Raw genomic sequence first — 11,942 nt, forward strand, 5'->3', positions numbered from 1 at the left:
GCCCAAAACGGAGCCACGGGTGCAAAGTTATGATGCAATGAAGAATGCTAAAAAATATATGCAAACTGGGGACTTAGCAGAAAAAAAACGACCTCGCGGAATTGGGACGGGGCCGTTCGGGACGGAGACGTGGCGCGTTTGGATCACGGGCGGGTGGATCTCATCCACCCGCCCGGATCTGGCTGGAGCGGCGACCGGAGACGGGCGCCGGCGGGGTGGAGGCGAGGAACCGCCGGCGGGGCGGCGGCAAGGCATGCGGTGGCCGATGCGCGGTGCTGGACGGCGAGGCGGCGAGGTTGGTGCGCGGGGCGCCGGCGAGCGGGGCAAGACCGCGGGCGGCCGGCGACGGGAAACGGCGACGGTGCAGGGCGCGGGGAGCCGTGGTTGAGCGGGTGGCGCACTCGGGCCTGGCGCGGGCTGGCCGTGGGCTCCGCGGGCCCGGCGCGGTGGGGAGGAGGCGGAGCGACAGGTGGCGCCCGGCGGTTGGCTCGGAGTGGCGGCGGAGATGACGTGGTGAGCCCCCATTGGTCGGAGCGACGTGGCGGCAGGGTGGACGCGTCCGGCGGCGGAGTGGACATGTCCAGTGGCGCGAGGAGGAGGGAGACTAGGGTTTGATCTACGCGGAATTTTCGGAGGAGAGCACATATTTATAGATAGAGGGAGCTAGGAGTGTCCAAATTGAGCACGGTTTTCGGCCACGCGATCGTGATCGAACGACCGAGATGATGGAGGGGGTTTAAGTGGGTTTTGGGCCACTTTGAAGGGGTGTTGGGCTGCAACACAAACGAGGCCTTTACGGTTCCTCGGTTAACCGTTGGAGTATCAAACGAAGTCCAAATGGCACGAAACATGATAGGCGGTCTATCGGTAGTGAACCAATGCCGCTTGGCAAGTCTCTGTCCAATCCGAGAACGTTTAACACCCGCACACGAAAAGAGGCAAAAGGGGACTCCGGAGGACATAGGAGCGCTGGATTACAAAACGGACGAAGGGGAAAATGCTGGAATGCATGAAACGAACATGTATGCAAATGCGATGCACATGATGACATGATATGAAATGCATGACACGCAAGCAAAAGACAAGGAAACAACAGCGAATAACTGGAAGACACCTGGCACATCGATCTCGGGGCGTTACATCTAGGATCCTTCCCTTTCAAATATTTGGGCCTTCCGATCTCTCCCCATAAACTATGGGCTAAGGATTTCACTCCGGCTGTCACCAAGGTGGGCAATAGGGTCTTACCATGGAGAGGTCGCTATAATACCCAAGCGGGCAAGGTTTCTCTCACCAATGCCTATTTGTCTTCTCTCCCAATGTTCTTAATGGGCTTCTACCTTCTTTCTGGAGGGATCCACGCGGGCTTTGACAAACACAGGGGTGCATTTTACTGGAATTCTTCCGACAACAAGTGCAAATATAGGCTGGTGAAATGGAAATTTATTTGTAGGCCAAAGAACATGGGGGGTTTAGGGATCATTAACACGTCGATTATGAACAAGTGCCTCATTCTAAAATGGTGGTGGAAAATCATCTTCCTCAAGGAGCACCCCCTCTGGCTATCCTTTCTCAAGGCTAAATACTTCCCGGACTCGAGCCCCATGTTTGCTTCTTCTACTGGTGGTTCTCAGTTCTGGCTTCAGCTCATTAAACTTCGTCCGATTTTCCAGTCTTTGGTCATGTTTGTAGTTAGGAATGTTAAGTCCACTCGTTTCTAGTTAGACTGGTGGGTTGGGGATTCCACCCTTGCGGTGGCGTTCTCGGCTTTATTTTCTTACTGCTCTAATTCGGAGATCTCTATCTTTGAGCTCCCGGTTAATAATTGGGACCTAGCCCTCCGTCGATCCGTTTCTCCTGCAGAGTTGGAAGACTGGCATCATCTTACTACCTGCTTCCCTGTGCTCTCGGATGAAGAAGACATAGTTGTCTGGCCTCGCTCCTCTTCTAGGCGCTTTTCGGTTGAATCTGCCTACGCTAAGCTTATATCCGGCTCCCATACGTCGAAATTCAAGTGCATTTGGAAGGCCCGTATCCCTCCTAAGATCAAAATCTTCATGTGGCAAGCTTTTCATGGGAAGCTTCCCGCGGCTGATCAAATACGGAAAAGGAATCGCCCGGGCTCTGATAGATGCGTTTTATGTGGGGCCATTGGAAATACCGAGCATATTTTCTTTCACTGTTCTTTGGCCAAGTTCCTTTGGAACTGTATTCGGCATTGGCTTCGCGTTAATTGGAATCCCTCTTCCTTCAAGGACCTGCGGCGTCGCGCCAGTGGTTTATCTGGGTTTGCTAAAAGGGTGTTCTGGGTTGGTTTTGTGGTGATCTGTTGGTCATTGTGGACTACTAGAAATAAGTTTACTATTGAACATATCTTTCGGGCTAACCCTATGAGTTGCTTATTTAAATCTAGTGTCTTCTTGCAGCGGTGGAGATTATTGAGTAAGGGGGTGGACCTCGAGGCTTTTGATGTTATGGTATCCAAGATGCGGTCTACGGCTTCCTCCCTGTTGCGACGATCCCGAATGATGGCTTAGTCTCCCCTCCCTTATGGTTTCCTTGTTGTCCTGCGTGCCATGATTGGTAGGTAGCCATGTATCCGTACTATGTTAGCTGTTAGCTGTTGCTGTGATACTTTGTTGGCTTGGTGCTTGCTCTGTGACTCTGCCTAGTGGCTTTATTTATAAAGTCGGGCGTATGCCTTTTATCTAAAAAGAACTCATTTGCTATATTCAAGTTGTTTGGTGCATTTCTAGACATTTAATGGATATATTTCAAACTAAACTATGAGTAAATGAAACAGTGCACACAAAATTATTCGAAAAACATATTTACGGTCCTGAGTATATTGTGCCTTATAAAATAATGAAAGACCTATGTTGCAAGACTCAACCACAAACATGGAGTTTATCGGTTTTTCTATTTCTAAAGTAGTCTGAAAAATCTAAAACTTGTCGTGGTGCCATCATAGTTCCTCATTATGTTTTGGTAAACATTTGAGAATGTTTCACAAAATTTGTGATGTATACTCTTCAGAAATTGAACCATCTCTGAGGAAGAAGCGCCAAATTTGAATGTGAATTGACATTTCCTTCATCGTTTTACCATGATTTTTATTTTGCACTTCACATACACCATAGAATCTTCCATGTTAACATTTGGCACTTCTCATAGCTGATTTGCTACATATAAGTCAATAAATGCATTTCTAGGCATTTATTGGATATAATTCAAATTAGAATTGCAAGTCTCTGAAGTAGTGCAAAAAAAGGTTTAAAATCATATTCAGGGTGTTGAGTATTTGTATGCGCTACTGAAAAAATGAAATGGAATTTCAAAGATCTTTGTGGCAATAGTCATCCACAAACATGGATTGCATTGGGTTTTTAGTTCTAAAAGTGTAAAAGTAGTCTGAAAAACTATTTTACTTGGCATAGTGTCATGATATTACCACAATATGTTGTGGTTAAAATTGAGAATGTTTAAAAAAATTGATGTACACTTTTCAGAAATAGAACCACCTTCGAGAAAGAATCATGGGTTCAAGAGGGAATGCACCAAGTTTGAAGGCAAACTGTACATTTCCATCATCGTTTGGCCAGGATTTTTTTTCTACACTTAACATACACCATAGAAGCCTCCGTCTTAATGTTTGGCACTTCAGAGCTTACTTGTTATATTTAAGTCATAAGTTAATTTTTAGGCATTTAATGGACATAATTCAAATTTGACCTACAATTACATGAAACAATGCACAAAATGGTTTAAATAAAAATCATGATTACGGTATTGAGTATATTATAATTTCCTATTGAAGAAGTTATAAAAACTTTCAAAGATCTATGTGGCAAGAGTCAACCATAAATATTGAATTTATTGGTTTTTAATTCTACTAGGAAATGTAAACGAATTTTGGAAAACATGAAACTTGGATGGTTTTGTGATAAAACCTCATTATGGCATGATAAAAATTTGACAAGGTTTGAAAAAGTTTTGAAGTACACTCTTTAGAAACCGGACCATCTCCGATGAAGAAACGTGATTCTGAAAAGGAATGTGTCAAGTTTAAAGGCGAATTGACATTCCCTTCAGTGTTTGACCTTCATCCTATTTTTATACATCACAGCACTGTCCGTATTTAAATTTGGCACTTTTCTAAGTTCATGTACTATATTTAGGTCATTAAGTGCATTTGTATCCATTTAATGGATATATTTCATACTTGAACTATGAGTACATTAAATAGTCAAAAAAATGGTTTGGAAAATCTTATTTAGGGATTTGAGTATATTTGTATGCACTATGCAAGAAATTAAAAGGAATAACAAAGATATATGTGCCAAGAGTCATCCACAAACATTGAATTTACTGGTTTAAAATTCAAGAAAATGCAAATGAAGTCTGAGAAACATGAAACTTGGTATATATGTCATGATATGAGCTTGTTATGTTGTGGTGATTTTTGGGAAGGTTTAACAAAACTTTTCATGAACTTTCTTTGGAAACCAAACCATCTTTGAGGAAGAATCTTGGTTTTGAAGGAAAATGCGTCAAGTTTGAAGGAAAATTGACATATCCATCATCGTTTGACCATGAATTTTTTTTCTACACTCAATATAAATTGTTAGAGTAGGGGTGATTTAGCTAAAATTCTTTCACCTTTTCCTCTCCACCCCAATTCCCCACCTTTGTGCGACTATTGAGTTGCTAAAAAATAGAAAATAAAAGAAAATATATGGAGGTAGCCAATATGGGGACTCAGGGTTTGTGCATAGCCTGTGCAACCTCCTTATCATTATGGAGCATGCTCCATACGCGTTAGCGGGATGCTAATATTGTGAGTCTGCTAGATTTTCTCTTAGTTTGGTTTCTTAGAGGAAGTTCACCGCAGGTTTGATCACTACCAGCGCCACGACCAGCGCCCACCGGGACCTCGCTGCCCGCGGAGCCGAGGGGACCCGACCGACCTCACCGACAAGCACTCCCTGCCGCCGGAGGAGCGCCGTCCGCACCAGCAAGGCCGCCGCCTCAGATCCAGGCCCTCACCACCAAAAGGGAGCGGCCAAAGGCCTTGCCGCCGCCCTCACAGGCAGCCGCGCGGGGGCCCCGGCGACCGCCTCCGGTAGTGGCGAGGAGGAGGGAAGGGGGGAGGTGGCGGCGCGAGGGAACCCTAGGTCGCCCCTGAGTCACCCTCGGGAGAGCGACTCAATATACATTGTTAGAGTAGTGGTGATTTAGCTAAAATTCTTTCACCTTTTCCCCTCCACCCCAATTCCCCACCTATGTGCGACTATTGAGTTGCTAAAAACAGAAAAGAAAAGAAACTATATGGAGGCAGCCAATATGGCGACTCAGGGTTTGTGCATAGCCTCTGCAACCTCCTTATAATTATGGAGCATGCTCCATACGCGTTAGCAGGCTGCTAATATTATGAGTCTGCTAGATTTTCTCTTAGTTTGGTTTCTTAGAGGAAGGTCACCGCAGGTTTGACCACTATGGGTGCCCATGAGATATTAGCACACTTGGGGTGTTGGCCTAGTCCTCGAACAGTACAACAACTGATGATGAAGTTAACATGAAGCATTAAGTAACACTCTACACCAAGATGATAAGAAGTCAGAATAATGATAGGGAACGACATCTCCATACATAAGTAGATAGATAATGCCCAAACAGATAAAAGCAACTTGCCTCTTGCCTACATAGTCGATGCATCAAGTGTTTGAAGCCTAGGGCTTGCAGATTTGGGGTCACAAAAGGGTCATGCTTATGGAGAGAATCTTACTGGCATTTGTTCAAGCTGGTATCGGAGCAATGCCATGTGTTCCCTTGCATGGTAGTAGTAGCCATTGCTTTTTTTAAACACCAATAACTTCATTCATAGATGAGAACCATTACAGGTACAATGTAATTTCTACAACTAAAAATTACTATGAAACTCTTAGAGACATCATCCCATGGTATCATTACATCCTTACAAGAGGAAATACAAACAAGGCTTCGGTAAAGAGATTGCAGCTGCATCGGAACAACGATGTTGTCAATTTTCATCCCCACAAACTTAATTATGAATAAATGTTTTCAAAAGCTCCCCTAGCTGCTGATCCAAGAACATGGGAAGACACTAGCATGAATGATCTTGGGCTGGGGATCTTTACCCTTAGAAGTCTAGGTTGTTGAACCCCAAGTAGCCAAACATTAAGGATGAACGATGATCCTTATGTATACTAACCACTATTGACATCTTGTGCATCAGATGAATGATGATCTTATCAGCAACGGCGGAGCTATGTAGCATTCTGAGGGGGCCGTGCCCCCCCCCCCCCCAGCCCAAATGCAAAAAAAAAATTTACTATGTAGTAATAGCCATATCCACATACGGGCAGAAGGCCACAAGCCCATCTTCACACGAACGACTACACCAGCCTCAGTTGACCAGCCTGCTCGGGGCTCGGCTGCATCGCGTCTCCTTCCCCAGCCATGCTAGGTCGCTCGCCGCTCAGCCAGGGCACGGCGGCTCGCCTCACTCCTCCATCCACGCCGCCCCACTGCCTCGACGCCGGTGCCGAGGAGGCAAGGAGAAGCTCGTCCTTGGTCCACGCGCGCCGAGGAGGTCGTGAGGGGGGCACCAGAGTTCGCCTGAGACAGTCATTTTCGTCTCCTCGCCACTGGCAGGTGGTCGTCGATGTCCGCCAGCCGGCAAGCCATCGGCTCGTCGCCGGCCGCCCCCCATACAAATCTGGCTACTGGATTCTGTAAGTACCATCTACCCAGCTCAAATTACAACTTGAAACCTGGATCCCCTTTTGTAGTGTTGCCTGCCTGTACGAGTAAATTGGGGGCAGCACGCCTGTACATGTATGAGTCTGACTAGTAATTTAGCAATTAGTAATTTAGTATGCTATTCATTTGATCTAATTGCAGATATCTTGTTGTTTGCACAATGCATCACAGATTTGTTCTTCTGAGTAATTACAATGGTTGTTTGACTTGGAGTTGGGACTCAAAAGGCTAGACTAATCAAGTGACCATGGTTAAAGGCAGCAGCGGCAACATTCAGTCATACTTCAAAAGACAAAGAACAAAGACACCACCTGAAGATCCTCCAGCTACACAACCTTTACCTCTGCTTCTTGAATGGGAACAACAACAAGAAAATCAAGATGAAGAGCCTCAAATAAATAATTCAGTTCCTCTTCCTGTTCTATTCCTAGGTAAGGAATTCTTGGAGCGAGACCCCGCACTGCGACCACAAATTTGGCAGTACCCACCAAATCAGAGAGATAATGTGCGGAGGGCATATTTGTCGTTAGGCCCCATGCAACCAAAACTCAAACAGTATAGAGCTTCTGGTAAAAAGGGCCATCAGCGTCGCTTCCAATATAAGTGGTTTGATAGTTTCCCATCATGGCTAGAGTACTCAGAGGACAGCCATCGCGCATACTGTTTACTCTGCCTTGTTTCCAGCAGAAATATCTTAGCAAAAGGAGGCTCTGATGTATTCACAGTACATGGATTTGATAACTGGAAAAAAGTGAATGATGAAAAATATTGTGCACTCTTAGGCCATGAAGGTTCTACGCCATGCTCACCACACAACAATGCAGTCATAGAACGTCAAGCATTGTTGAACCAGGCAGGTCATTTAGAAAATGTTGTAGCAGCAAAGGATGATGAAAAGGTAGAAAGAAACCGTTTAAGGCTAAAAGCATCTGTTGCGGTTGTTAGGTGGCTCACATTTCAGTCTTGCGCTTTTAGAGGACATAATGAGAAAGCCGAGTCAAAGAATAAACGAAATTTTCTTGAATTGTTAGGGCTTCTCGCAGAGTTCAATCCTGATCTTGCCAAAGTCATTTTGGGGAATTCTCCATACAACTCAAAGTACACATCTCCAGATATTCAAAAGGAAATCTTGTCCATATATGCATCTAAAGTTAGGAGACATATCCGTGAAGATTTGGGGGATTCCAAATTCTCTATTCTGGTGGATGAGACATGTGATGTGGCTAAAAGAGAACAAATGGCATTGGTTTTCAGATTTGTTGATAAAGCTGGCTTTTCACAAGAGCGGTTCTTTGATTTGATACATGTGGCCAACACCAAGTCCATGACACTGAAAGATAAATTGTGCTCTGCATTATCATTAAATGGTTTTGATATTTAGAATCTCCTTGGACAAGGATACGATGGGGCTAGCAACATGAGAGGAGAGCTGAATGGGTTGCAGTCTCTTTTTCTCAAGGTATGCCCATATGCATACTATGTTCATTGTTATGCTCACAGATTGCAGCTAGCACTAGTAGATGCATCCAAAGAGGTGGTTCCTGTTGCCCAGTTTTTTCAGAAGTTGATCTTCATTATTAACACAGTCGACTCCTCATCAAAACGCCATGATGAGCTCCATGATGCCCAATTGGTAGAACTAGCACGTATGATAGAAAATGGAAGCATTCAGACTGGTCAAGGGGCAAATCAGACTCGATCACTTAAAAGACCCGGGGACACTAGGTGGGGTTCTCACTTTGGTTCTATTCATAGCCTTATGAAGTTGTTTAATGCGGTAAATTTTGTTATCCAAGATATGGCTTCAGATGGATCAGTAGTGGGATCAATACGTGCTGACACTTCTTTCAGCTATTTGTCCTCATTCGAGTTTGTCTTTATCTTATGTATGATGAAGGAGATATTAGGGATAACTGAAGGACTTGGTCAGGCTTTACAAAAGAGGTCACAAGACATTGTAAATGTTGTTCGTCTAGTGTTTGCAACAAAAGAGTGTCTTCGTCAGTTGAGATCGGACAATGGCTGGGAGGAATTCTTTTGCATAGTTGTTGAATTTTGTGTGAATCATGACACTAAAATTCCAGACATGAAGGAAACTTGTATCATGCGTGGTGGCCGTGCACGGCATCAGCCTGATCATTTCACTAAGGAGCAATATTTCCGAGTCGAGATATTCCGTGCAACTCTTGACAGCCAACTACATGAATTGGATCGCAGGTTCAATGAGAAGATGATGGATCTTCTGTCCACCAGTGCCACATTAATTCCTAGAAATAAATTTAAATCTTTTAAAGGTAGTGATATATGTGAGTTGGTGAAGAAGTATTACCCAGCAGATTTTAGTCAACAAGACGTGTATGGCTTGGAAAACCAACTAAAACTCTTTGTTCCTGATGCTTCCAGTGATGTAGAGTTGAAAAATATATCAATATTGACTGACCTTTGCCAACTCCTTGTTGAGACTGGAAGAGATAGAATCTACCATCTAATTGACAGGCTACTTCGTCTACTTGTTACTTTTCCAGTTTCTATAGCTAGTGCTGAACGAGCATTTTCCAGTTTGAAGATCATCAAAACAAGGCTGCGTAATACAATGAAAGATGAGAATCTTGCCAATAACTTGGTTGTTCACATAGAGCGTGAAATCGCAGAGAAATACACGTTTGAGGACATTTTAGCAGAATTCAAAAGCATAAGTGATCGAAAAGCTGATCTGTAGTACCACTCCTTTTGTAGTTCTTAGTTGGCTCACAGAATGTCTTTGAGGTTTGAAGGCTGACTGGTACAAGTAGACAAGTCGTATATTTTGGTGTAATTAGTCCTCTTATGGAGTATATATTGCTAATCATACATGTATTTTGCGAGCAATATAAGTATAAATTTGCCTGGAGGCTCCTAAGTTCTTGTTTGTTGTCGTTGGTTAAAATTTTCTTCGTCATTGGCCCCCCCCCCCCAGACATTCTTGTCAAGCTCTGCCACTGCTTATCAGCGCATTGAATCTGACCAGGCGCAGTTTTGGTGGTCACTGACCAGGCGCAGTCACATGAAAGATGATCTTAGCTTGCTACTTTGTAAATCGCTCGCCTTCTACTTTGTAAATCGCTCGCCTTCGACAGATATTGAGTGTAAGATACCAGAGGAGGTGTCAGATGGCAATCCACCTAACATGATGACTTGAGGGTATTTGGTTGTCCATCGAATGCTCATATTTGCTGGAATAAGTTGGAACCTCGAGCATTGAAGTGTCCCTTTTTTGGATATGGCAACAGAGTTAACGGATACCGTTTATGGTGTAAGGATGCAAAACCCCAAAGGTGATAGTCCGTAGAGATGTGACCACGATGAGATGGTGATCTTTAATCCAATTTACCGACAGCTAGAAGATATGACCGGTGTTTCGTTGAGACCATAGCTCCATCATATATGCACGCGAGACTACACTGCTAGATGGGCAGTATGTAGTGAATCCGATCGACGACGTAAGTATGTATACACTGCTGGAATGCTGGGCATGGTGTACATTAGGCAATGGAGGAAGCAAGCGTAGGAGGAATAATATTGCCAGTGGTCTACGGCAGCTGTGTCTGTCTATATATACCTGGAACGTGCCTCAATCATCTGGGAAGTTAACGGAACAATGCTGCGAGGAGAGGACCGATCAGTTGTGCGGATACTTCTCAGCCAGCGAAGGGGAAAGCTAGGAATGTGGCGCCAAAATGGATTACTATGTTAATTTACACGTGAGCACGTACGGCCGATCGAGCGACAAATGCTCCCGATCGAGCACTACGGTAGCAATTGATTGAGACGCAGTTTCTTAAACACCGATTTAGACTTCTTGCCTACCTTCATTACGAGACTTTGATCGACAAGTGCCTTCTTTATTAAAACGCTAAGAAAGATTAGGCTGGTCATAGTGAGGGTAACATAACTGATAACATGCATTTGGGACTATCAAACATGCTTATGTGGCACATAATTAAAGAAGAGAGAGAGTGTTAGAGTAACATAGGTAGATACCATATCATGTTAAATGCTATGCTACTTTGTGTCATGCATGTCAATAAATATGACCATCTATGATACTATTTTATGTTAGTATGCACTATAAAAATAGTATCATACACTAGTATCATATGTTACTCCCCACTATGACCAGCCTTATCTGCGCCGCCCGTCCGCCCCAGGCTAGGTGTGAAAGTGAAAGAAGATCATGCAAATTGAGCGACGAGTAGTAGATAGTACTAGTAACATACAATTTCCTCATCGATCGATCCTCGGTGCAGGGGCAAAGATGCATCAACCAACGCGCCGGCCACGTATATGTGAATGTGATGCGTAATATCTGGCTGGTATAAAACGTACAGACGCATCGATATCTCCCCGATAACCGCTCTAGACGCACGGTGCGCATCTCTTTTCTTTTTTTATTTTTTCTTTTGCCAGGAAAGAGAGATTTAAATTAGCTCACGGTAGAAGTACAATCACGGTCCATGGACTCTGCAATTTTCTGAGGGAAATTACCAAGCCGCACTGCCGCACGACCATGAAATCTATCTACCTGAGCTAAGCCATGATTCACCAAATAGGTCCTGATTGTAAGAGGGAGTTCGTTGGTCCAGCCAATAGGATCTGGCCCTTGGATGTGTGTGACGTGCGTGAGATTTTTTCTGGGTCAAGTGTCAGATAGACGCCCGCTCGTAGCTCACAAGTGCGCGACTGGCTGTCCACCGTTCCTGCACTCAGAGGTAAATCCGACGTCCAATCAGAAGACAAGGGAGAAACCAGCCACGCCAACGGCCCACAGAAACAAACAGCGCAACAGAAGACATATCGTCCAAACGTACATCAGCAATTAAACTATTAATTAACGAGAATGCTATTTTCCTGCCGACGGGCAGTTAGCGACAGGCACATACGACTCGCAGCTGCTCGATCCGCTTCTCGCGCTCGATAAACCGCTTGTCCAGTTCTAGCGCGTGAAAAAAGCTACCGAAAAATAAAATGAAGTGCCAATAGTAGTCGAACCCACGACCGATTGGATGAAGCCCACTGCGCGCAACCAACTGGTACATATATTTGTTCTATTTTCCTACCAGTTTGACAGGATTTTATACCTTATTTAAAAGAAAAACAACATTGCCTTTGACCTAGAGACA

The 11,942-nt window shown here is 44.4% G+C and overlaps 1 protein-coding gene across 2 annotated transcripts; it reads left to right on the top strand.

The window, feature by feature from the left end:
• The first annotated feature begins 6,408 nt into the window (after nt 1-6,408).
• Nucleotides 6,409-9,673, top strand: LOC123104788 (zinc finger protein 862). Of its 2 annotated transcripts, none has more exons than XM_044526681.1 (2): nt 6,409-6,755; nt 6,955-9,673. In XM_044526681.1, the coding sequence occupies exon 2, from the start codon at nt 8,201-8,203 to the stop codon at nt 9,500-9,502; it is 1,302 nt and encodes a 433-aa protein (XP_044382616.1). In that variant the 5' UTR covers nt 6,409-6,755; nt 6,955-8,200; the 3' UTR covers nt 9,503-9,673. The 2 variants fall into 2 exon arrangements, with proteins under 2 accessions (XP_044382616.1, XP_044382617.1); XM_044526682.1 differs by having other exon boundaries at nt 6,955-9,232.
• Nucleotides 9,674-11,942: the final 2,269 nt, after the last annotated feature.

This window comes from Triticum aestivum, chromosome 5A (assembly GCF_018294505.1).
Source record: "Triticum aestivum cultivar Chinese Spring chromosome 5A, IWGSC CS RefSeq v2.1, whole genome shotgun sequence".
Classification (NCBI taxonomy): Eukaryota; Viridiplantae; Streptophyta; class Magnoliopsida; order Poales; family Poaceae; genus Triticum; species Triticum aestivum.

Bases quoted from the DNA above. Each gene is read 5' to 3' on its own strand.
- LOC123104788 (XM_044526681.1), top strand. From the start codon at position 8,201: ATGAGAGGAGAGCTGAATGGGTTGCAGTCTCTTTTTCTCAAGGTATGC.